General features: G+C 40.5%; 1 protein-coding gene across 1 annotated transcript; it reads right to left on the reverse strand.

Moving 5' to 3' along the window:
* Positions 1–493: 493 nt before the first annotated feature.
* si:dkey-112e17.1 (uncharacterized) lies at positions 494–27,363 on the reverse strand. Its single transcript, XM_020631103.3, has 7 exons — positions 27,210–27,363; positions 12,514–13,490; positions 9,209–9,260; positions 7,922–8,045; positions 5,197–5,339; positions 2,404–2,646; positions 494–1,940 (listed from the first exon to the last, which is right to left on the reverse strand). Exons 1-7 carry the CDS (start codon positions 27,324–27,326, stop codon positions 1,263–1,265), a joined length of 2,334 nt encoding a protein of 777 aa, XP_020486759.1. The 5' UTR covers positions 27,327–27,363; the 3' UTR covers positions 494–1,262.
* Positions 27,364–27,729: the final 366 nt, after the last annotated feature.

The following is a 27,729-nucleotide window of genomic DNA, read 5'->3' on the forward strand; positions in this document are numbered from 1 at the left end:
TTTTTGTGAGGTGAAGTTAATGCAAAAAATATATTTTCTTAACCTCTGTATTTGTCAGTGTCTGAGAAGGAGATACCATTAAAACAAGTAGATAGCATTTTTTTTTAAGGTTTATTTTTAGGCTTTTTATGCCTTTATTTAAAGGATTCAAGCCCGGGCCGCCCGCTTGGAGGACTTAAGCCTCCACACACCAACCACCAGGCTACCAGCACCCCCCAAAAAGATTTGATTTCTGTTGGTACAGGACGAGAAATTATTTAAAGCAGAGTTGAAGAAGGTAAAGATTTCTTGTCGTGTTACCTTTTGCAAGTTGTACTTTAGTGAAAAGAGTAAAAGCCTTTTTCCATTTCTGTACATTCACATCTAAGTGCTTCTTGCAATAGTATGCAATAGTATTTCTAATTCTGCTGAAGAGTAACTCAGTGTAAGGTGTAGTTCAAAGATTACTTTGTATCTTGCTGTTCACATAACACACTAAATCAAGGACAGCAAGTGAATGAAATAGCCTTTATTAAAACTTTACATAGATTCATTATTCATTTTAAATACTATTGTGGTTTCTAGTTCTCTTTTCATATACTACATAATATCGTATAGTAGAAACTCTATTTGCATTAACTTTATTTAATTTCCCTTTTATAATCCAGGATGAGCTTCAGGAGAACATACTGCATCCACATGTTGTAACACAGTCGATGCTCTGCAGAACACTTTTGGGTAATAAGTCATTGTAGAAGCATTCATTATCCAGCACTAAGAAATAAACATCAGAAAAAAACAGGAATCTGGCACTAGCAGCACAAAATCCACAATGAATGAGCCATTGAAAGCAAAGTGCAATGTTTGAGTGTTATAACTGGCTGAATAGCATCAAACTGGTGAATAAATCTAGTTTTTCAAAAGTGCTCCTAAGAGTTCCGGGTTATGGATAATTGCTTCGATAATACTTTTTTCTTAGCATTTTGCAATCATTCTTTTATTTTTTTTAACAAACACTAACCACAGCAGTCGCAGCCTTGGCATGGTAAGCAGCATATTATTCCAATATTTGTCCAAAGAAAATCATATAAAAATACAAAACAGCTAGAGTGAGAAGAATAGATTTGCCAGCAGCAGCTGAGGCTACACTTGATGAAGTAATCATTTTGTAATAGTACAGAAAGTAAATGTTATATATTTTACAGAGTGGCACTAAGAGTTCAGAAATGTATAACTGGCCCACCAGAGTCTCTGCTCATTTCACAAACTTAAAGACTGTGTGGTCACATGTGATTGGTCACACTGCACAGCACTGAGGACTGACTGAGAGACGGCTGGTTGACTTTGTTTGACTCGATGCATGGGAGCGGCCCCACCCCTCCTGTCACCTGGCTCCCCCATGGCCTCCACTCGGGTCTGGCCCTCTGGCTCTGGGGGCTGAGGCTGCTGCTTGCGTCGAGAGGCCTCTTCTTTTCATACATCCCCCTTATCGCTCCGTTCAGCACGGTGGAGAGAGAGGTCTGATCCAGGTGCTCGGCTGAGACCAGAGGCTGCCGGTCCTCCTCCTCAGAGATGGCGAACACTGGCACACTGATGTGATCAGCCTCTCCTGGGAACCTCTTCCCGGCCTGGCCACTCTCGATCTGACCCTGGGTGGAGGACGGAGAGCCAGGGCTGGAGTCTGAGGGGGAGCCAGGCGCAAGAGTGAGACAGGGAGCCTTCGTCGGGTCTGCCGTCCCAGAGAGCAGGCCAAAGCAGTGCCCTGTGAAGCGGGAGCGCCGCAGGTTGCTCGCAGAGTTGAGACGCCGCTGCCGCTGAGCAGGCTGTGTGAGGGGGTAGGAGGCGTTGCTGATGGAAGAGTCGGATGTGATGCTGTTGTCTGCATTGGCCTCCAGGTGAATGTCGGAGAAGACCTTCCTGCTCTCGCCCTCCCTGCAGTCAGTGACCAAACTGGATGGAGTCTGGAATTATACAAGACCGTTTGTACAGGTTTAGAAGAATAGGACAACTCCAGTTCATTCAAGGGTCACAGTTAGCCATGATTGTACTGTAACAGCATGCATTATAGGTATTTAAATGATCAAATAAAGCCACTTTGAATGATGCAAACTACACCTGCACTTTTATGTTAGGGCAGGTTATAACATTCTGCAGTGGTATGTGTGATAAAATGGTAAATTAAGGCTGGATATATATATTAAATGAGTCAAAAATGATGAAAAATATCTTGATAATATACAGTTTAATAATGTACTCTTGTTCTGAGCTGCAGGGCCACCATAAACTAGAACATTTAAGAGACTTTAAATTAGAAGCAAACTAAATCCAACCGACACTTGAACTCTTTAAAGCACAGACCTCATCATTCTTATTATGCCATAAATGACTGTGGGTGAAACGACATGAAAGGTTTGTTGTACTGACGCTGTCCACTAGCTTGGTGAAGGGACTGGTGGAGTTCCAGCTGCACCACTTCTTATGCAGCTGCGGCAGAGGAGGGAGGAAGTCCTGGAAGGTGCGTACGCTCCAAGCTCTGGGTCTGGAACAGCCGCTGCTGCTGTCCTTGGCAGACCTGGAGCCATTTGGTGAGGCATTGGAGTCTGGTGAGGGCCAGTCACCTGCGGGGCCTGGACCTGTGTCACTGTGCCGCAGAAACCTCTCCCGCTGCTATGAGGAAGAATGCATCGATTAATTAACATCGTTTGAAATGAGAGGTCTGGGTTTGGTAGGCATGTTGACTGATTCACATACAGGAAGTTTTTAGCTGACTCTCAGAGTTTCTATGTGATGTACATGAAACCCCGACTCTTCAGTGTCAAGGAGCAAAATCCGTTTCCAGATATTTTATTAATTCCAAGCCAAGAAGTGTGGAAAAAGAATTTCCCTTGGAGACCAAAGGTTAAAAGTAAAAGATGGCAGAGAGAGGATAAACAAACTAATTAGGGAAGAAGACGACCACACAACATAAATAGCTTGCATATCAGATGCTGCATTATGCTCAAGCACTCAACTGCAGCTTGAATGGTCAATGACCTGCACTGAGCAGCGGGCTTGTTATTCAATCATGCACGCATCTTTGGTATTGAGCATCTATGGAAAGACTGAACTCAGTAACAAGCCCACTGCTTAAACAGAGGGATAATGATATCAGGTAACAAGGAGAGGAATCAGATATGTACACTTCACTGTGTATCTCAGACACCATGAGAGACGAGTCATAAAAACGAGAGACATTGATTCCCTTGTTGGCGAATGATAACATCATAAACAGTAAAAAAACATAAGGACTCAGAGTTTTGAACATTTTTCGCCCAACAGATTGTCTTGTGGACTATGTTAATAGAAAAAGGAGCTGTGGTGATGAGCTTGGTCTGCTCAAACACAACAGACTGATAAGCATGTGCTGCTCATGTTTTAATCTCAATCATTTTATTAAGAGGATAGAGGATAGCTCTGGCAATACTGAGTCAAAATGCTGAGTATGCATAAATCTTTGCTACTGCACTATGCATCACAGGTTAGATGTGTAGAGCAACTTTATACATGCTGATCAGTCAGCTGCTGTTGATCAGGGGAGGGGGAAGGTTTCAGGGGTTGCAACCATAAGAGTACGAGTCCAGATAATCCTTTTCACAGAGTCACTAGCAGCTAGCTTTGTCTAGACAAGAATTAGCTAGGGGGTTTAGATAAAAATGGTCTAAAGCCCCATGAACACAATGGCAACTTTTGGATTTGACACACAGGGTTAGAAATCAGCAACCAAACACAGTCGCATACAAAACATGGTTCCAAAGGTCGAGTCTGAGACCTTTATTGGGTGTAAGGGGAAGCTAAACATACTCAACTAAAACTAATAATAATACAAACAGTAGAATTAAGTCTCAGGGGGAATGCACAAAGACCTTTTTGATCCAGACTTGATCACTTCACATTGCCTACAGCACGAAAGGTTTTAGTGTTCTCTTGTGTTATTGTAACTGAATTAAATCAGTTTCTAGAAGGGGCCCGTTGCAAAAAAAATGTTATCAAACAAGGGTTCAAAGTTGATTTAGGTCGGCATATTCGAGGATGTGTGGCATCAAAATAAAAATAAAAACCTGACCTGGAATTTCCCCCTGGCATTGACATCGAGAAGATGAGTTTGGCATTTTTCAAAGACTTTGCCACTGTCAGCAAATGCAACATCCCTCAAACATTATTTCCATGGACGTCTGCATTGAGGACGGACACACAGGCAGACCACACACTGCGGGCCAAAGCGTGCATGACACACACAGACACACAAACGCACACAATTGGAGCTGGGAATCTGGCTCTGTAGATAATACTCCATTAGACTAGCCTGCACAAACGCTTGCCAGTCCTTCAAAAAGCTGCCAGAGCTGTTTTATGCCAACTCTTATTCCAAGAGAATACAAAAGGGAGAAGAGACAAAAAAAAAAAAGTTTGCTCAAACCGTTGCCTCTTCCTCAACGCTCCTCACAATTTTTAATTATCCTCATTTCCCATTTATGTCCTCATCATTTTCATAGTTTTAGGTTGTACCATGCGTATGCCAATACATGGTGTGAGTCTTATTAGGGACACTGGGTCAATTCAAGTAATGAATTCCCTCTCACCTCGGATGTACATTTGTTCAGGGATCATTTCCCCAAAGTGAGGAGCTCACCCACCAAGAGGTCGCCCTAGCTGCGTCCATGCTAGTGGCTATGTGTAGCTTTAGGAACTGTAGTGCTGATGTCAACATGATAACAAGCTCACAGTTTTATTGCTGATGTGCAGATGTTTAATGAGGTTAATTTGAAACATGTCAACACATTTCATTTCATGTGTTAGCCTGCTAGCATTTGCTAATAAATTCCTAAGGCTAGTACATAGACCCCATGGCTTGACCCCCAGGTTTTCAGCCTTGAGTTTGTCATTTTTGCCGTCACCATCTTGGCTTTTTGGAGCCAGAAGAGTGCAAGTCTGCATTAGAGGTTTGAAATGCATCACACTTTTGTACTGACTAAGATGTCATTGTGGTAGTGACATGTCAGCTGTATGCAGTTGTGTAATCTCCAAACCTGTGTGTGGCAGGCCGTACAATGCAGTACGAACATCACCAGCTATAAACATGTAGCTTTAAAGGACTCCTGAATATTTAACTTTGAAGCAAGTAAGGTCTTAACCAGATAACATAAAAGACAACTGCACTGACATCCAAATGGGCCTTACTGTGTGAGGTGAGAAGGGTAGCCTGCTCGGGCTAGGGGCTGAAGATACAATGAAAACCTCGTCTGCTCCAAGGTCGAGTTCCGTCAAACCGCTGCAGGACAGGTCCACCTCTTCATTGAGGGAAATGTCCCTGCCAGCACTGACTGCAAAGACAGAAACATGATATGACATCAAATATACTGAGAACACTGATTTATTTCATTTTACTGTATTAGTTCTGCTGATGTAAAGAGCAATGTTTGTGTTTGTACACAGTGATGACTCTTGTTTACCATGAAGACAAGGTTAAACATGCTGCTTGCTTCTCGAATATAAGAATGGATCAGTGCCTTCAGACATTAGTGTTACTAGGAACGATTTCATGGAGCCAGAAAGGACGTCTGAAGACATATAGGTGAGTTCATGCTGGTTCAAACCATTGCATACAGTGGTGACTCGTTTTGATTTCTTCGTAAGTCCTAAATGTTAATCCAGTATGTTTGTCGTAATGAATCTGATGGACTTGAAAATATTTGTACTTACACTAAGTCTAAAACAGACTCAGTCTGAGGGCTGTGTGAAAAAAACACAGTTTGAAAGTAGAGTGGAAAGAGGTGCCTGTTGTGACGTGCCTGTTTGTATCACAATCTGTACTCGTTCATATTTTATTAAAGGCAAAAGTTAATATAAGTCTGTCAACTTTTCATCACATCGTGGGGTTGCCATGAGTTTGGACATCGATATAAGGGGAAACAGACAAGAAGTTTTTCTAAACCAGTCACCACCGTTTACGTTGCCATTCATCTGTGTTTTACTTCGAAGAGTGTCCTTGACAACAGTATTCTACAGACAACAGAGGTTAGGTTTTTCAGGTTCCTATTCTGACCTGCAAAGGCACAAAAAATATATTCTTTCCCTTAAACCCAGGATCTGGTAGGCTTCTCCATGTTTCTCTCCACTTGCTTTAGCTGTTTTTCTGCCACCAGCGATCGATGTGATGTCATCGTGAGGTCTATAAGCCAAGGCTCCACATTTCTTTCATGCATGTAGTTTTGTTTTTCCTTTTTTATGACTAATACTTTTTATTTTGTGTTTGTATTATCTTAACGTGTTCTATAAATAAATTGACTGACTGACTGACTGACTAATGCTCCCTTCATCTTCAGTTGAAGCAGTACAGCCTGTAATGTTGAACTGCAATTTTAAAAAGGTTCAATGACACAACATGCAGAGTTGGCAAGTCTCAACTCCTTCAATGTTTATAAGCAGAGTGTTTATGTGTAAACTCTTTACACCGTGACTGGAGCAAACACAGAGGGGACTTTACTCCTCTGTTGTTCAAACTACTCCCAGGCTGGGAGATTTGTGGGTTAAATGCCACAACCCACAAATCTCCCAGCCTGGGTTCAGTCCCACTGAGAGAGAGAAGTGTTCTGATTGTTCCAGGATCTCTCCAACACTAAAAACATTGACAACTACAGACCCACCCAGAGTTCACGGAGGGTTCCTGCTATACAGTTTGTTTTAATTTACAGTAACATCTCGTGTTAGGTACATTTTTCCTAGGAAAACTCCTGGTTGACCAAAAAGATTTACTGTTCAATCTTTCCAGAAACAGCTGTGACAATTTGTTAGGGATAAACAGAAGAAAGCTGTTTGCAGAATAAACACAACAAGGGGGAAAAGAAGAAGTCCTCCCAGAGAAAATACTAAGCAGCAGAAAATCCAATCCTCCAGTGTTTGATTGACAAGACATCCCCGGAAAAAACATCACAGACATTAGCTGTTTTCACATATGCACTCCTGAAACTATCTAGATAGTTGATAGGACTGCTTGAGAGATTCTCCCGACCTGGCCGTTCACATATGCTCCTCACAGCTGGAGACTATCCCTGTCAGACGGGAGGGGGGTCGGGGAGTCTCCTGAGGTAAGACGTGATGTAAATAAACAACGCGGAAGTAGCGGTCGAGGCAACAGAGTCCACTATACGACGCTATAATGAGAATATTTGCCTTTATATCAATGCTATGTGTAGTCCAACAGAATGACAACATCAACAAAAGAGCGGAGAACAACATACTGACGAGCAGAAAACATAATGCAGCCGTTTAACAACGTGCACAGAGATCGTAGTGTAGCAGTCGCAGTATATAAACGTCACTCCCCCTCCAATTGGCTTGAGATGAATTCTCCGGAGAATATCCTGCAGCGCTCTCACATCAGCCCACTCAGACTTGCTGGAAAAAATACTAGGGGTCTGGAAGGAGAAACTCCGGGTGAAGCTCCTCCTGGAAATATCCAGAGTTTTTCAGTAGATTTCTGCTAGCCCTTAAAGCCCTTATTGAGGCACATTCCTTAAAAACCCCATGTCTTCACTTTTGAATGACAGCACTAAAACTTTATCTTGTCATTACTCTACCAGGAAATGAAATAATAGCAGACTTTTATTCCTGAAGGTGTTATTATCATTCCTAAAATGATTCTAGTCAAATGTCTAAACACGTTGTAAATATAAATCAAAATGAATGACATCCACAGTAATGTGCAATTATGGGCTCTGTGCTGCAGCAATATCACATATCTTTGAATTGTGCAGGAGGAACTGAAAAATCCAAACCAACCAGGGCATACACTGAACATTTTCAGCATGAAGAATGTACTTTTTGTCCTTTGCTTAAAGCTAACATTATTGGTACAACAGATTATTCCTACTATCGTGTGTGTGCATATGTATGTTCTCCTAACCTGTGTGTGGCAGGCTGCCATTGTTTTTGCCTTGCTCTGTCGTTGCCTCCAGGTTGGTCTGATTCTCGGCAATCAGCTGCAGCTCGCTGACCTCCGCCCTGATGCTTTGGACCCCCTCTGGCACCTACAGCACAAAGCAGTTCATACAGTAGAAATGGCCACAGAAGTTGTTTTTACCTTATTGTCTCAATATACTCAAATACAAGGCATAATGGAATGGATAACTACATGAAATAACACGTTCCACAAGTTCAACGGTTTCAAAGTATTCCCTACTTTCTGGTTTCATCAGTACTACTACTATTATTATTATTAAGCTTTATTCAATATGTACTGACCCTATAGATTTATTGTGCAGTAATTACGATGAAATGTGGGGTAGTCATTGTTTTTCAGGTTGTTAGCTTTAAAGTGGATGTTGATTTAAACAAAACCATCTTTTTTTGTTCTATTTTGCCTCTTGTTTGTGTATTATTAAAAAAATGTTCAGTCATTATTTAAAAAAATGTATTTATAATAATCAGAAGGAAAAGCGGCTAATGCAGATCCAAATAAATAATGAAACAGATTCAGAGTTTGTTGTCCGATACCTGAAATGCAGGAGACACAAAGCCAGCTGTGGAGATGTCTTACAACCATAGGCTATAGACTATATCAAACATGGACGTAGGTTGTTTCTGAAGAGGTGCTCTGATCCAAATCATGGCCGATGGCATGTTGTAAATTCTTTTAACTTTTGAGCAATCTAAAAACAGCCTCCCTGTTTTATGCTTATAACTTTTGTTACTCTGTTGATGTGTATTGGAAATATCCAAGCGATCTGAAGGGGAATATAAAAGGTAACGTGAACCTGTGAGTATAAGTATCTGTGGTGAGCAGAGGGGCAGTGTGGCAACAGTGGACAGAGTTAAGAATAAGAAATGTTAAGAAATGTCCAGTGACCTCAGGTTGAGCTCTGTATTTATTATTTAGAATTGTATTTTGGTCTTCCTGCCTTTCTTTAGATGGCACAATAAATAGAGTAGGAAACGTGGGAGAGAGGGTGGGGTATGACATGTGGAGAAGGAGCCACAGGTTGGAGTTGAACCCATGCCGCCCGCTTGTATAGACTTCATACATCCTGTTTGACTTAACTGCTAGTCCATTGGCACCCCAGCTCTGAATTTTTAAAGGACTGTCTTACAGAAAAATAAGGCCACAGCAAGAAAAAGACGGGTAGGGGCATGTTAGAAGGACAACGGAAGAAGAAGTGGGAAACAAGAGCATGTAGTATGTTATGCAATGTACCTCAGAGTTGCTGGATGCACAGGAGCTTGCTCTTTTCGGACACAGTTTGGGTCTGAAAATACAGTACCACAGTAATTTTACAGTTTATAATTACAGACATATCCAGAAACTAGCTGTGATGAATGTCCTCTTTTATTTGAATCTGACTCTTGACAGTTCCTTCCCAAGAATAAAAAAATCCCACTTCACACTTTGACCAGAAATGTAAAAATGGACACTATCCCATACAACTGTACTGACTGTAACCACCCCATTTAATATAAAATAGCTCCAACATACCCGTGGCTGTTTCCCCCTCAATAGTTGCTCTATTGTGGTGTTGGATGATAGAGCAGGATGCACCACAATCTTGCATCCACAAATACCACAACTCATAACATTTCACAAAGTGGTCATTACTGAGAAGTTACTGCTTATGTTATGCTTCTTCCTGTAGAAATGCATCACTGTCACTGCTGAGGGCCAAGTTATTTGCCCCACAGACACACTGGTGGCTATACTGTTATATACTTTCACATCTGAAACAGTTACAAATATTGTCAGCTTATGCCTATTTTCCCATGCATCCTTCAACCAGTGAAGCATGCAGAAAAACTCGAGCAAGTTCCCGCTTATTAAAAATTACTCTTACAGCTGAATGAGTTCATTACTGTACCAGCAACAGGTCAACTGAGGGTAACCCCTGCTGTGACACTTTTCCACCTTCGGCTGTTTTCTGACCAGAAGGGAATTGGGGGGGAATTAATCACACAACGGCTTCAAACTTGCAAGATTATTTATCTCAGCAGGCTAGTTTTTTCCCGAATGATTTCTGTGAACACATTTAAATGATAAAGAAACTGTATGAGAACAAATCCCAGCTACTGTTTCTGCTCTTGATCTTGAGTTTCATGGTTCTGCATTTCCTGGCTTCTGAAAGACTTGTTTTGTTGTTCTTGCTAATTACACTTTCATTTTATTGAACACATGCTTCCAATTTCCTTGACATTAACAGTGAGAACCTGTGGATTTATTGTGCCTAATGGATTAGTTGGAGACACTGATCTGCATTTGAAATTAACACTATTATCGTTAAAAAGAGTTTTTTTTTCTCACAGCAAGCTAAGGCTGACGCAAAGCTTTACCTCTCTGGATTTTGAATCAGCTGGACCAGTAGGGAAAAACAGACACCATGTCAGAACAGATAGTATTACAAAATGTCCAAACTTAACCCCCACAGGCTTGGGTGGATTGTCTGTGAGATGGATAAGAAAGAACAGCTTGCAAGGAACACCCTTTATTAGCTGATAATGCTATACCAAACCTACATTGAGCTTTAATTCTCCTTGTTGTTCCTTTCCCTGATTTCCCAGCCCATTCACTCTCATGCAGCCCCTCTGTATTTGTGTGCTGGAATCGGTGCCAGGTGCTGCACCTTGAATGCCCCTTTCTTTGGCAAGAATGCACCACATCAAGGAAGCCGCACAGTTGCAGCCAAACCTAACTAATCTCCAAGGGTCACCACATCAGGGACTGAGGCTTCCAGCTGAGTCAACACAACAAAGTGTTGACTTTGTACTGCATATATGAGTGTCTGCATCTGGGTGTGTGCGCACATTTACTGTCTGACCAGCCCACTTTCATTAATAGGAGAAATCAAATAGAAGAACTTGTGAACTTTCTCAGAGGAAAATCAATGAGATGCTCACAGCTGTGTAACATTATACTCGAGCACCCTGGTGCTTCAAGCAACACAATAACGTCAGCACAAATCTCAAAGAGAAGCACCAGTCGCTGAAGCCAATTAGATGGTGGCAAAAAAGGTACTGTATAGTTCCAACTTCTATGTCTGTTATGCACACTGCCCGATTAGCTTTTGTAGGTTAAAACTAAATCATTACTTGAGGTACATTACTTTCCTTGCTAAACAGCTGTTATTCATATCGGTAAGACCATAACGTTGTAATACCACTAAGAGCCAAATCCAATGGGAGATTTGGTTTAAAAAATTGCAAGTGTCTGCTCTATGGGCCTCAAATATTAACATATAAAAAAGTACCAAGAAGATCAAGGTAACTACATCTAGGCTTTTTGCTTTTTGCACCACTAATCTCATTATAAACAGAACAGCATGTGTAACACTACATTGGGTTCTATTTATACATCCATGCATCAGCATGGAAAACATACTCACAATAGTTATGCTAACATTAAGATGTTATGCAGGAATAATGATTCTCATGTTTGTTGGGATGCTGACATAGTGAAAATGGACATAAGTTCAGCTGAGACTAATTGGGAAATTGTTTGCTTTACTGGTTGTCTGACATTGTAGGTCGCATGTTATACAAAATAAACTTTACCATGTTTATCAAACACCAGTATGTGTCCTTAGCCCATCTACAAATTCCCCAATTATGAGAAAATCCATCCTCCTCGGCTTTTGTCTGCTCCACTTTTCAGAGAATGTGTGCTCAAACAGGCCGTTTGAAGACTTTCCCTTTGTGACATCACAAAAGGGCAGTAACCCCTCCCACGAGTGGGTGACACTCCCACAGCTAGGTATTTGTTCTGCCCTCTGACTCTGCCTTCTTACTGTAAACAATAGGGCAAGGTGCAAAAAAGCTCAAGCCAAATCCCCTTTCAGAGAGGGGCGTGGTTGAGGACAGCTGACTTGCATTTAAAGTTACAGAAACAGCCTGTTCCTAGCTGGGCTGAAATAGAAGGGTTTATAGGCATGATAAAGTAGCGGATCAGACTGGACTTTAGCAAGAAACTTCACAGAAATGTTTTGGGGAGCTTTGAGACTTAATTAAATGAGTTAAAAAGGATTATAATATGTGACCTTTAAAGCAAAAAACGGCAATCGGAGGATCGAAAGAGTTTAAACTTGACAAGATCAAATACTAGTAATTTGTAGTCGTTCTCTGGAGACCATGAATTACTGTACACAAGTTAAGTAAGTCATTCTGGATATTGTCATATATTTAAAATAGAATGAAAAACATGAACTTGCTAACATTGAAGGTATCTATTAAATGTGGGTATTCACTGATGCCATCTGTTGCACATTGATATCAGCATCATGCCTGGTTGACAGAAATAATCACATCTGAAAATGCACCTTTATCAGTAGCTGATGTGTCAGCTGTGTGACATTAATTTAATGATAGCAAGCAAGTGTATCTAACTGCATATTCAGAGAAGAGGCCTGTATTTCCACTTTGATTTATGACATCTGTTAGACCAAGTAGGATTTATAATCTAATTAAGAACCTTCACAGCTTTATGTTTCAGTTTGTATACAGTAATTGTTGTTCTGTTACCTGAAAATGATGCAGAGGGCACTTGTAAGTATCAAAGCGAAGAAGGCAGCTCCACTCACAGCAGCCAGCAGAGAGTCTACCTTACTGGTTGCTAGAGCGGTGGCTCGACGGTCCCCCCCTGGCTCAGTCAGGTTGTGGTAATGGAAGAGAAGTGCAAAGCCACGTCCCCAGTGGGTGGTGGTGATTAACTCCATGATCACCTCCACCATCTCCTGGTTGGAGCCAAAAACCAGCTGGCTGCTTGGAGGCCGGTTGGAGCCGCAGAACCTGGAGGAGAAGGTGATGAGGTCCGAGATGTAAAGGACATCGTGGGGGCAGGCGTCAAGCATCGAGTGTTGGGTTTCGGGGCTCACAGCTGGAGTTTCAGTAGAAGGTGGAGGGGCAAAGGTTGTCTCCTCCATTACTGGGCTTGGATTAGAACTGGGGCTGAGGTCTCCCCTGAGGTGAGACAAGGAGGCAGAGTTTACAGCTTTATCTCCATCAGGCACAGCCCCAAGCAGGAGGTGAAGAGAGGGAGGAGGTGGCGACGACAGGCCAGAGGAAGCTTCTGCAGATCTTTTGGCAGAATTCGAGACTTTGGCAAGCTCCATTTTTGTGGACTGTTCCTGGACCACTACTTGCTTGACCTTGCCACCCTTGGAGGACTGCTGATTCTTTGTGACATCACCTGCACTCAGAATTGTGGTATCTTTAACTTCTGATGAAGCTTCATCGGACACTAAGCTTCCAGGAGTGAAAGTCACCTCTTCGTCCGCCTCTTCCTCCTCAAAATTAGAGATGGCGGCAAACTGGGAAGCTGAGTCATGGCTTTCAAAGACGTCAAAGTCAAATATCTCCAGAATCAGCTGGTAATCAACAGGCACAAAGAACTGCCAAACACAGTGTGTCCCAGAAGAGTAGTTATAGGGGAAGCCAGGAGACAGAATAAGACCTTGGACATCCACCACATCCACCTTGGCACCACAGTCAAAGTATACCTGCAATATAAATGAGATAAGATACTGAATCCTAGTGCCTTAGATTTTAAGGTTTACTTGAGACATTTCCCCTTCTAAGAAAGACAATTTACTTTCCTCACATACTGCTGCACTAAAGTGGCCAATTAAAGCATTGGAAATGCATGACACAGCCTAAAATGTGATATCAGAATTGGTGCATAACCAATCTTTACATAGAATCAATACCATAAGTCCCATGCCTCCCCAAATGTATTCAGTTTTTCTGTCTCCAAAATAAATTACGATTACTGTCAGGTCAATTTAACTGTAAAGGACAAAAACAAAACAAATGAAGACCTTTTACAAATGATCTACTTCCTTAAAGGCGACATCAGGCGACATCTTAAAGGCGATGGCCTTCTAGCTTACATGCCGCTACTTGGCTGCCCCTTTCATAGTTCAATATCTTTTGGTAACAGTTACTTCAGTAAACCGAGTCACACCATAACAATGATAGCAATTACGCTCATTTCGCAGGAACAGCCTAGGGTCATAAAAAAGAACAACTTGCATTCATTTTTCATGGGAAAGGTATCTGTCTTTTCCAATACTCAATCTTCTTAACTAAGCTGTTAAGATATTAAAATCTAACAATCAAGACAAACTAATAAGATGTTGGGGAGCATGCTGTGAAGAACTTGCAAATCTTAGTCATATATTTTGGTCATTTAATGTTTTCAGTGGGTTTTGGGAAAACTCTGCAACAGAGCTTTAAAATATTTGTGACCTTTCTCTGAATAAAAACCCACAAGTCCTACTGTTAGGGAAATTACCTGGATACCTACATACATACTTTTGACAGTGAAAACCACTTCTAGATCCAACCAACACAGCAGCCACAATCTATGCATCTGTCAGACCACTGACAAATAAACATGTCTTTCTGATTCATTTTTCTTATCATCTGAGGGTCTACTGTACTATTTCAGCCTTGCATCGGCAATCGTCCCCACAATCCAAATCCAGAAAAAAGTTTTAATTCAAACACATTACATCCATATATAGATCCATGGATTGGTTCAAAACCTCACTGTTTACTCTGCATTAGTTCATGTACTCTGACACCTTTGACCTATCAGGACCTTTCCCTGCCAATGAGAGCTTGACTAGAAACAGGACTTTCTTTCTCTACCCACCGTGATGTAAGCACACATCTCTGTGCTGTATGTTGGCACATTCATCTGTGAAACCTGGTTGCCATTCATACACTAATAAAAATGTATCCCTCCACTTAAAAGTATCATACATTCATCAGCTACTTTACCGTATATCCTCTGAGATCTATGTAGTCAGTTATTGTTTTTTTTAAGCTTTTTTGTTTGTTCGTTCTCCGAATCCGCACCAAAAGGAAAATATTTTTTATCAGAACATAATCTAAGCTCTAAAGTAAGAGCTCAGCCCAAACACTGCCAAGGCTATTGCTTTTGATTCCCACCTGTGCCACCTATGCTAGCATTCCTGTTAAAGTTGGGCATTATGTTGAAAAGTACGAAGCAGTATTGTGTTACCCTCAGCCTAAATTGTCAGATGAGTCATGTATTCACATGGAGTACAAAAAGTGATTAAGTTCTACTGAATGTCAAAGGCACCAACAACAAAAGGTACCTGTTAGCAAATAATACACCTCCACTTGTGGTCTGATTACTCCCTGACATAAACCAGCTTGAAACTGAACTATTCAACCCTGCTGCTCTGCCTTTATATCAAAGCCTGTGTTTTGCCCGTATTGGCTCCTTGGGTAACCCTGGGGAGGGTATTTCTTCAAACATGCTAGCTATAATTCTTTCCAGGTGTGTGGATGTTAGGGGGACCTGGTCCTAATCACAGGCAGATGTGTGGCTGGGCCAGAGAGCTAAGGACCAGACCTTTCTAGGGGGGCTGTGTGTTTATGAGATTTCCTGTTGGCCCAAGTTCTGGACTGTGGGAATGACCCAGACTAGCAGACCCCCATGCCAGACAGGTATCAAACCAACACCCGCGGGCGACACTTGTGCTCTGGACTGGGCTAAAAGGATAAGAGATCACTTTGAGAATGTGTATGGGATGGGAGCGAAGAGGGCAACAGGGGCAGAGGGAAAAGATGGCATTTTGATTGCTCTATAGTCAATATTCCCCCCATCTGAATGCAGTTAGCAAATACATTCCTCAGTCAGAACATTTTCAGTAGCAAAATTCCACATGTCATTTTCAATCATGACATTAAAAGAGAGGACGTTAGTCATCAGGATAAAACCAAAAGCACTATAGTTGATTCAGCTGACTGTCCCATAGCCTGCTCAAATCCTGTTACAGGCAGGTAAATAGGATGGAGAGCAGCTTGAAGATAATGTGTCTGATTGTGTGTGTGTGTATGTTTGTGTGGTCTATTGAGTGATTGATAAACTGGAGTTACATTTGAAGAATATAATTTAAAGGCATCACCCACCCTTTATCAGGACAAACTGTAAAAAATGAATAGGTCTTAGCTAAACTCATACTCTCAACCTTTTTAAAATGACTTTTTAATAGCACTGTTAACTACAAAATTAGCCTTTTGCTACATTTTTATCAACTCAGCATGGCATATCAAGTTAATCTGAGACTCCCAAAGCCTTTCCTGTGCAAACAGGTAGTCAAAACATTATCCAGCAGTAGGTTGCTTCACCAAAGTTATTTTCAAGATCTCTCAGTTGTTTACTTTCTGCCACAAATTACAAAATATTTGCCCAGGGCAAAACCAGCACTTACAGCTGATATTTCCATAAACTGTGCAGCTCCACTCTACTCTATGTCTACGCTGATACTTTAAGTCTGCTGCTTCAGGCATGCCAGTGGCTGGCACAGCCTGTCGAAATACTACATCAAAATGTTGGTTATGTCCTTGGGCAAACATTTTGTCTTCCTGGGTAGACAGCAATCTGTAGCATAGAAGTCAGAATGACTTTGAAGATACTATAACCGTGTTATAAAAATCCTGTGATGTTGTCCATTCAAAGCACTACTGCATGTGACCAAGACAGCATGCAGAGGAGCAATAACACAAAACTAAACCAACCATATCCGAATAAAAGATATAAACCTTTATTTATCCCACAACAAGGACATTTTCAGTGTTGCAGCAAGAATTGACATAAACAGAGCACACAGTGCAGAATTAAATAGCAGAAGAGGAGTAACAGAGCTACAGTTATTGCACATGTAGTTTGAGCATTCACAGGAATATTGAAAAATATTATCATGCCCATAGGTTATCAATAAAGCTACAATAACATCAGACTCTCAAACTTAACCAGCTAATAAACAAAGACTAACTGACTGACTTGCAACATTATTTTGTATAAATATTACAACTTATGATATTCTACTCTCTTATTGTATATTACACTTTATTTTTGCTTAGAAATTGGGAGAAAAGAAATCGCAATAATCAATAGTATCTAATCGCAAAATTGCAATACTTTAGACTCAATATTAATCAAATTGACACCCAAGAATCATGATACAATCGAATTGCCACAAAGGCATATCGTCCCAGCTCTACAAGCCATAGTTTTCTAGTTGTATTTCCCAATAGTTGTTGTTTCTTTCTCTGACTGGCATTTGGAAACAATTACGTTAGCACATGTCATGCTACACTTGCACTTCCTACACAGAAATTAATGCGCTACAGCAAAGAATTACACGGATGACATTTGAACGGGCCAAATGCCATTCCTGCTGAGGTTAGAGAGAGAGTAAGCCGATTTGGGGTTCACTGTGTTTGCAGTGGGGTTGCGCAATGAGGGGGACCACTTCACAATATGGGGGAATAACAGGGGGAGGAAAAAAGGACAGCATGTCCCCTTTTAGGGCAATATTGACCAGAGGTGAGAAAACATGTTTATCTATCTTTGCCATAATGCTGCTTTGCTGGACTTCCCTTAAACTCTGTTCAAAATGTGCTTTCATTATTTCCACTAGAAAATAAATACATAACTTATAACAGAAAATGTTGAAAACCATAATAATGTTGCAAAAAAAAACGTAACTACTTATGTGTAGAACTTTGAATGTTGTCAGATCTTGCATCTGATCAAACAAAACTGTGTCATGAACAGAGACTGAGACATCTCTCCCACCAGGATAAAGGCAGCAGAGGTCCCTACCACCCTGGGATGAGCATGCTACACTACACATGAAAGGGCCCCCGAGTGCCACAGTGTCGAATGGAAATGGGACATTCTTATAATGCCAAACATCTCAGTTCTGTTACATCACAGGCCGCTCCAATGGTAGGACACTAATTATTCAAGGATGCCTTTTCTCATGGCCAAACAATGGGCTGCAATGCTGTTTTAGTGAACCACTCCACTAACGGGGAGGGGAGATAATATTTTAATGAACTGATGCTAATAAGTACAAGGGAGGCTGAAAGTTTAGCCTACATAAGTGCCTGCTGGTCATTGCGCCCCAGTTGTGCTGCTGACAGGGTATTTCCTGGACAGAAGTAGATCAACTATTCACATAATTGTGTGAAATGACTTGTTCAGTGAAACATCAGACCAGCTGCTGTCATTACTGAGGGGCCCCTCACAAAAAGTATTGTTCTATCGTTTTAACTTTGCATCACTACATCCTTTTAAAAAAAGAGTTTCACATTCCAGGACGGGGTTCATAAGTGTGTCTAATTACAACAGAGGCGATTTTAAACCCACTGACTTATGCTAGGAGCTGACATCATTATATTATGTAAACCATTATATTTTTCCTATTTATCATTACATAAGAGCTATTTTGTAAACATGCTTTGGGACTTTTTTGCCTTTTTTGGATAGGGCATCTGAAGGGAGGCGGGAAATTTGGGATTAGAGAGTGAGGGTGTTGGAGATTGGACTCAGACCAACGGCCGCTGGGACAAGGAGGAGTATAGCCTCTGTACATGGGGTGCACAACTTAACCGCTAGGCTCTCTGGTGCCCCGCTTAAGAGCTATTTTACATGAATTATACTTTTCATTGGATTTTCAGAGAGTTCTACATAAATTTGAAAAGACAAAATGTTAGGTTAAGTTCGAAAGTTCTTGGCCAAAAAAACCTACATATCATCACCACTGAAAATAATTTGAAATAACTTTAATTAGTACTTAAGACCCTGTTCTAAATTGGCTCTCGTCCTATATGTTAAAAATAGCTAAAGTCATTCAACAACTTCTTTACTCCAAGGAGTTCTGCTGGGTTCAATCTTTGGTCCCATAATTTTCTCACTGACCATGTTACTTCTATTCAGCCTGGTTAGTCTGTTTAGTGTTTTCTCAGCCCTATACACTGATGAAATGCATCTGTATTTTTTGTTTGGTCTAGCCCTGCTCTTTTTGTTATGTCTAGAGATAGCATTTGTTATGAATTGGCACTATACAAATATAAACTGATTGATTGATTGATTGATAGATATATGGGTCATTTGAGTATCCTTAAATCTTTTTAAAGAAATCCAGAATTACAAATGCACTTCTCCAAAGAGTTTTTTGATGCCATGACTGGTGCAAAGCTACCTTCTTCAGGATCAGCCAAGCAGCCCTGTTCTACATGCAACTTCTGCAAAAAGCTTCAGCATGGCTGCTAACCAATACTAGATCCCAAATCACACAAATCCCTGCATTGGTTCCCCGCAAGGTACAGTATATGAAAGATTTTGAGACACTGCTTGTCATAAACACTATCTGTCACTTTCATACATTCATAAATTTCTGCATCCATGTTTTACCTGTTGGCAACTCAGATCATCGGACCATGGTCACTTTTCCTTAACTAAATACAAGGGTGACTTAATTTCTTCGAATTCCTTCTACATAACAGGCCTCTATTAAAATGATTGTATATGTTTTCCCTGTATAGTGCCGTTTATTTATTGCATTCACTTTTTTTAGTTTCCATTTCCAATAAAGCTCTTTGAAACTTTGTTTTTAAAATGATTATATTAAGCAACATTGAATAACTTAACCTGAGGCTGTCATTTAGTTTTGAGCCCAATTTGTTGCATAAAGGTGTGAAAGTGAAAAAAAAAAACCCACCACTTGTCAGTACACCTTTATTTGACAAAACAGAAGTCTGCTGTCTGACCTAACTGTTGGCTGATTTTTTTTAAACCACCCAGGCTGACGACACCACTGTGAAAACTCTGCAACACGAGCTGCTGAAGTACTGTTAACACACACACACACACACACACACACACACACACACACACACACACACACACACACACACACACACACACACACACACACACACACACACACACACACACACACACACACACACACACACACACACACACACACACACACACACACACACACACACACACACACACACACACACACACACTATGCCTCTCATGCACAAACAGCCCAGGACTGGCTCATAAACAGGCAGGCGGGCCCCACAAAAGGGGGCAGAAATCCTCACCAGCTCTGTTTACTGGAGGAGAAAAGTGACACTGCTTCACAGGCTAACACTTCCGAAGCAGCAGTCCACTCAGGATGCTTTTCAATCACACTGATCTCCCAGATCTGGACTCTCATCTTCATCAAAAAGTGTCTATTGTGTCCAGAATTGGTTTTCAGTTTACGTAATTAAAAAGGTTTTTGACATCTGATTCAAAAAATGGGCAAGAAATGTATTTTAAAATCGTTGGGTATGAAAGATTGCAACATACTGTAGCTTTTTAAGTCAGCTACATGTAAGAGCCGACATAAAAGGAATCACAAGAATATAATGTGAATGAATTTGATTATAAAATCAGTGATAATCAAGCGGAAGCCTCCAGTGTGAAAAAATGAAGCCAATGAGGAAGTGCAAAATAAACTGCAGTTCCTTGAATGTCCACATGAGGCTTGTTGCAAAAGCCCCAAAATGACCTTCACACCCATTTTGACAGCAGAAATAAACATGTTTACAGCCTGGTTTTAAAATTCTGAATAGCTCATGTCTATATTGGCATACATGAAGGGGGGTTATTAACCATCAGTTGCATCATTTGATTTTATGGGGGGTAGGAGTTTTAAGTAATTAGGGCCGTGACTGATCTGACAGGCACATTAGTTTGTCAGGAAGTTTAAGGACCGCCTTTCCACGCCACTCTGCTTGTTTCTAGGCCGACTCAAAGTAGGCTGAGACAGCATTTCCAACATTGCGACCGCCATATTTGGGCTTCAACACTGCACTTCAGAAGCCAATGGGTGATGCTGTAATATAATTTTGACTGACATTTGACAGAAAGTGGTTGGAGGGTACATCAAATAAACAATAACAAACTTCTCTTCTAAAAAAAGAAACAACTAAACAATGTTTTTTGTGTTTGAAAGTTTTAGTCATCAAGTTTAGACCAAAAAGCAACTAGACTATATTGAATGTGTGTCAGAACTAAACAGGCCTTTAAGATGAGAACTTCAACCAAGTCAGGTTACCTTTTGGGTTAAACTTTTAAAAAATGTTTTTCTGAATTACACCAATGTTTTACAGAGAAATGCAGCTAAATATAAGTTGGAATGGGATCTTTAATGTTTTAGACACAAGAGACAGCATCTACAACTAAACATCAGACAGATGCCATGACTCTGTTTTTATATTGCACAAATCTCTCAAAAAGAAACAGAAGAAAATAAACTCCTTAAGGTCATCCTCCACAGCTGTGAAAAGTGCTGATACTCGAGCCCAGGATTTATCACATATCTCCCCTGTGATGTCAATGCCTCGCCTGGTGGGCTCATGTCAATAGCTCTAATTCAGGCCAGGGAGAGTTTACAAAAAAACTGGTGTGGTAGCCAGATAAGGCCCAGGCATTTCTAGGGGTGCCCTTGTTGACCACTGTAGGGCTTGCTCAGCACATTTTCCCCACCGTGTGCATCATGGATGACCTCTTTTCGCCTAAGCATGTTTGATGAACACTTCATTTACAGAGCCATTATGGGGCATTCAATGTAGCATGCATGTAATACAGTGACACTGGAATATATTACCAATGCAGTCCTTTACATCACACAGATATGTGATTGGGTGAGCGAGGCCAGCCAATGTAGGCTCTCATTGTGACCCAAAAGTAAGACACTGGCTGCATCTTTCAGTGGCTCATTCCACTTTAAAAGATCCCCGACAGCTCACTTGACGAGTCAAAAGTAATATCTACCTTATCAAATCAAACATTTAATTTTTTTCACTTTTCATTTTAGCTGTTTTTATTTAGTTTTTGATACATAAAAAGTTTGATAATTTGCGATTAACAAATACAATTTTGAGATGAATCCCGATTAAAAAATGTGATCCTGTGACAATCCTATTATTAACATTTTTCCTTAGAAAAATGCCACTGATGTTGATATGATAGCTGAACCTATGGAGGCCTGAAGGGAATCATGACTAGGGCCCAACCGTTATGGAGTTTTTGGGACCAATACCGATATCGATAGTAGGGAGAAAAAACATCCAATACCGATATATCAGTCGATATCTTTCTAAGATCTATCTATGACCTATAGAGATAGATGTAGATACATACATTTGCGTTGATCCCTCGAATGCAGTTATCAAACACAACTGTAAAGTAATTGCGCATGTACATGCATAACCACTTGACACACTGGAGAGCTTGTTGTAATCCATCCTCTGCTGGTGACAGCCAGAAAGAGAACTGCTAGTGTAATACAACAATACTCAAATTAAATGCTATTTGCCTGTTTGAATAAATCTACATATATCGGTGCATATCTGCGATAAAATTAGCCGATACCGATAGTCACTCTATATGCTAATCTCGGCCGATATTATTGGCTGGCCGATTAATCGGTCGGGCTCTAATAATGACCTTATCTACGCTTTGGTTTCAACCAGTTTGGAGAAAGCATTTCCAGCTTTGGAATGGGACGCATCCGCAGTGATGATCAATGTCTGATGCATATGATGTCAACCAAAGTTAGTTGACCTCCCGTGGCTGCTAGCTGTTTCTCTTCTAATGACTTACCTTTGGACTCCATGAATGACCATTTCTGCAGCCATAGGTCAGAAATATCCTCTAAATGTCTGCAACAGGGCCTTCCATATGCAATCGAGAGTAATGTGCATATTTTGACAATCACAGCAACATCAATTAGTGCTAAATGCTACAGGTCCAAGTGAAAAAGACAGAAGCCTCATTTAGGCTACTGTCTCTGGAAGTGAGTGCCAAAGGAACTGTCACAGGGCAGGACCACTCATGTACTGCTGGGTAGGTAACTTAATTAAGCAATCAGAATTACTCATTACAGATTGTAGCTAGACCCTACTATATTTTTTTAAATATCCGTCATATAACCAATGACAAAAACAAACAACATTCCTTGGGTTTAGGAAACATGATTAAAAACACTCCTGGGTTGTAATGTGGATATTTTGATTCATTTTTGCAGACAGCCTTAGCACCTTTTAACCATATTTAGTCACAATATCACCGCGACGCACTGAAAGGACTTCGCTAGATATCTAACCGGAAGTAGCCTAGCAACGATTGCTATAAGAGGGAGCTCTCTGATTAGTGGTCAGCAGACCAATCAGAGACCCAAAGGGTCAATTGCTTGTTTTTCAAAGTGTTAAGAATGTTAAAGAGTGTTTAAACTGGTTAAAAGCACGTGTGGCAGATGTTGTAAAATCAATGAGCAATCTTGTTAATAATCGTGATCTCAATATCAATCAAAAATAATTATGATTCGTATCTAACAATTGAGCAGCCTTTTCAGCAAAGACTCTGAATTCCCCCCATATTTAAAGGACAATAGTATTTCCTTGGTGTTTCATTTTATTTCACGACACAAGACATTTAAATCCTTGAATTCATCAAAATACTTGAAACATGAGGCATCAACCAGGTTCATCACTGACTATGACTTCGACAGAAAGAAACAATCTGTCTCTGGGGAACTTTAGTTCCTACTTGATGTTGTGTGACCCTATTCTGTCCGCAAGCAATGTATTATTGTTCTAATGTCAATATTGTTAAATATAAGTTAAGTTAATAACTCACATAACAGAATCAAACGTTATCTTTTTAAGTGCTTTCTAAAGCCAAGTGACAGCACTTGCCGGAGACTTGTCTATATGGAGAGACCAGTAATGGAATTGCCTACCGGTACAGTGATCAATTGTGGTATTGGGCACAGGTAAGCATACACTTTAACCACTTGTATGGTTCTCAGTATCGGCCAATACTTAAAGGTGCATTATGTAGTTTTGGTAGATACATTTGAAAGTTGAAGAAGTGTACAGATTCTGTGGTTCATGTCCATAACTCTATACACAAACTGTCGTCAGAGGAAAATTTGGTCCCTGGAACATTGAAACTGTAACTCTCCTGGTAGCTTTTAAGCTCAAAACAGTGTTCCAGGGACCCATTTAAAATATAGCATAGAACTGTTTCACTTCTCTTTAAGCCTAAGTGTTGGTAAAATGGAATCACAAGTTCACAACAACTGTAATCATACATCCCATATTATGTTCTTTACTGTATCTTAAAATTTCTAATCAGGCCCTTCAGTATTTGGTTTGAGAAACTTGTGAAAATGTGTCAGATACCTATTTAAACACCATAGGAAAACACAAGAAACTGATCTTATCCATGCCAACCGACCTTATATCAGTGCTGGGTTCAAGATCAGGGTACAAAAATGTAATCAGGTGGCACTAGTTTGTTGAACTTAGCTTTGGGGCAAGAAAAAAACCCAAATGCAATTCCTCACAAATGCAGCAACTGGAGCATGAGAGTTTTAATGTTTGATCTTCTTATGTTGGTAGGGAAACCTAATTCGACAAACGTTTGCATCTGCAACACAAACAGGACAGATTCCCTCACCGTCTGTCTAGCCCTCTGTTCATCCCTCTGTCTCTGGCCCATTCATCCCATCTCTGCAGTTCGCTGCCACACGGTGACATGTTTATCTGTTGACAGACTGTGTGTATCTGTTGTCCGATAATTCATTCAAGGAATAAGAGAATTCACAGTTCAATGGGGTCCTACAACTCAATTAAATTAGAGATGAATGTCCCCTCTTTCCAGTGCAAATGAAACGTTCGAAAAGACTCAGCAGAGCAACAAAACAAAGATCAAATTCACAGCGCTGAATTGTGGACTGACAGACTTGGACGCCTACCATTTTTTATCTGAGGGGGATAGAATAAATTCCAAGCTTGTTTATGCTGTTCCAAAAATCAAGTTAATACAAAAGGGGAGCGGAGGACAAAGACATCATTTACCGTGCCCCCTCAGGCAGATAATTGCAAAGATAGTGAGCACCCTATGCACACAGGAACTAAAGCTGGAGACGCTGACAATTCAATATACCACAGGCTTTTGTTATCTAGTTCTAAGAATTGCGCTGCTGAGCCGCCATTGTCCATCAGCGGAAGAGGACAACTCATGACGGGTGAAAGCTCCTCCTCGCTAACAATGTGGTCTTGATGTGCAGGGCGTAGGTCTGTATAGGGTAACCCCGCAAGGGTGTTACACCAGCCAGTGTTCCACATGGGTTCTTTAATGTCCATCACGCATGATTAAAAAAACAGAAGAATATGGTGTCAGAAGACTAGAGAGGGTCATGTATTTTACAGAGTGCTTTGCTCCTATGACCCTCAAAATAACAAAGTATAGCCTTTGTGTATGTTTAAGTTTTCTACATTTATATTACTGTAAGTGCTCTGAAATACATTGACACTAGTTTGTAAATTCAGCTTGCCATATGTCTCTTTAAACCAATGTGCAGACTGATGTCTACACTCAATGTTTTGTGACCATTGAGTTCTAGGTTAAGAATTTTGTCATGATAATATAGTTAGTAATGGAGGTTTTTAGTCAATTATGTCCCGGTTAATATGAAATATACTCAAATCTATAAAAAAATATTCTTGTGTACACTGGTTGGTTTGTAGTCCCCATTGAAAATATTCAGATGGCTTATAAGGGTGTATTTTTTCATAGACCTCTATTGTGTTTTGTTTATTTTAAATTTGCTTTCAACTTTTAAGTTTTAATAACTAAATAGACTGAACTGGTTGACGTAGTGTTGTCTTTGTTTGTCCTTGCCATTTTAATGTAGTATGTAGATCTAATGAGCCCGAGGGTGTCTATAACAATAAGAGAACTACTTTACCTTTTTGTCATCAAATCAAATCTGGATGAAACTGTCTTCAGGAGTGAGCACTCAGGATCAATCTCAGTGCTGTCTATGTATAAATAACAGATCAAGGCGGCTGTCAGGGTACATTAAGAAACCCTGTCTTCTTTACAGACTGGAATGTCATTTTATGGCATCAAAACAACTCCTTCACAAATCCACTGTGTGCTACTCAAAGCAGCAATAAACAGCTAAGCCTGAGTAAGCAGACAGGAGCATGAACTCTACCACAGGAGAAGCTAAAACATGTCCAACATGAATAACAGCCTGATTGAATGAAAAACATGCCCCAGATGCAACCCCTGACTGTGGGCTTTCCTATTTTATCAGACACAACCTTTTGATCATGAAGTCTTCGCATGTCTGAGGCAAAGCTTGGGAATTTTGCCTCAGTGAGACCAGAAAGGTACAACATAAGGTTTGCATGCTCTCAATGTGTTTCCCATTTCAGCAGTTTGGACTCTGCATGCCATTCCCTGACTCTGAAGTGCAGAAACATCAAAACATGCCTGTGCCATCAAAACATCCCTCTGAAACCCTAAAGGATATAATGTCTCAGGAAGTAAGCCAAAAACTTTCCTAACTTTGCCGTGAATGGAAAAGGTGGACTAGAGTAAGTCAGCATGATGTAAGGTGATTAGAGAAGTCTGGCTATCGCTAACGCTGGAGGGTTTTTATGGATTTCACTGTTTTGCATTGGCAAATAACCACATGGCTTATTTTTATGCAGTTTAAGTAAATAACACTGAACAGTCCTTTTGAAAATGCAACCTACTTCTAAAAAGAAATCCTGCTGCTCATTTAAAATAAATTAGGTAGCCTACATGAGGCGGATGTGTTGTTGGCTCAATGTCTTGAGCACTGTAGACACTGTTTCAAATCTCAAGATGACTACAAAACCATTATAATTATAACTGCTGTAAGCAATAGCATGCAGTTTGTTTTTCACTCAGCTTTCGCAATTTCAAATGCAGCGTAAGACAAGGTCCTGTTACGTGCTGTTTTGCTGCAAAATACAACGTGCGCAAAACTCAATAGGAAAAGTTGTTCATTCACAAGTCCATAACTAAGTGTCAAACTGTCTTACACTTTAATTAATTCGCTTGAACGTTTATCGAATTAATGTGGCAATATGATAATGTCGGCATAAATGCTTTAATACAAAAGTCGTTACCAAATTAAAATGTCATCTCTTAAAAATTGGTTGATCCGTACCGCTTGTTGCTCGCGCCTACAACGAGGGACTGAATCTCAGTAGTAAAAGATTGTTGACAGGACGGACGTCAGAGACTTCAATTTGAAATGTAGTACACACAATGTTTTTGTCTATAAGATGCACGCCGAACTGTATGTTGACACCACACTTTTCTTAACTCGGTGTTAAGTCCCTTGAGGGCTCTGAGTCTTTGCCGAGAAGCAAACAATCATTGAATATCAACATTTACGAACGGGGCTCGTTGCCTGATTCAACCCACAGTTGTGAGCTCTCACTTAAGGTGAGCTTGTGAAATATTGTCAGCTTATTGTCAACTAATGTCAACTTACTTTCTGTGCAACGCATCCCATCACGAAGAGTAGATATGTTGTCATAAAAGCATGCGCCCCAAGCGACGTAACACAAGTCATTTTCCTCTGATAGTTTCTTTTCAACGTTACGCACATTGAACCGTGTCCCGCTCCTCTGCTTCCCTCTCATTCACCTGAAGTGTCGGGAGCGCGCTTCCATCGTTCATGGGCGAACTCGAACACAGGACCAAGCCCCCTTAACATAAAACATAATTCATGAATTTTATTTTGCCCACTCAACAAATATTTATCAGGGATGTGTTTTATTTTTTGTCTATTTCCAAAAAGTAGCCTAAATTGTGTTATTGAGGATCGAATTACAGAAGCTCCACCAGTTTGGCTTTCCTTCAGCAATGATGCCCTATGAAAACATTTCTTATGAGTCTTTTGTGTTTAAATATCAAAATTAAGCAAATGATGAAGAAGAGACTCTTTCTCTACTGTATTGCGTGTTGTCTTTAAACAATTGTCCTACAGAAGATTAAACCTTGTATGAGAA

The sequence above is a fragment of the Labrus bergylta genome, chromosome 2, assembly GCF_963930695.1.
Source record: "Labrus bergylta chromosome 2, fLabBer1.1, whole genome shotgun sequence".
NCBI lineage: Eukaryota > Metazoa > Chordata > Actinopteri > Labriformes > Labridae > Labrus > Labrus bergylta.

Bases quoted from the DNA above. Each gene is read 5' to 3' on its own strand.
- si:dkey-112e17.1 (XM_020631103.3), bottom strand. From the start codon at position 27,326: ATGTGCGTAACGTTGAAAAGAAACTATCAGAGGAAAATGACTTGTGTT. The intron at 9,261-12,513 runs GTAACAGAACAA...CTGTATTTTCAG, and splicing joins GCCCTCTGCATCATTTTCAG to ACCCAAACTGTGTCCGAAAA. The intron at 2,647-5,196 runs GTAAGGCCCATT...TCTTCCTCATAG, and splicing joins TACCCTTCTCACCTCACACA to CAGCGGGAGAGGTTTCTGCG.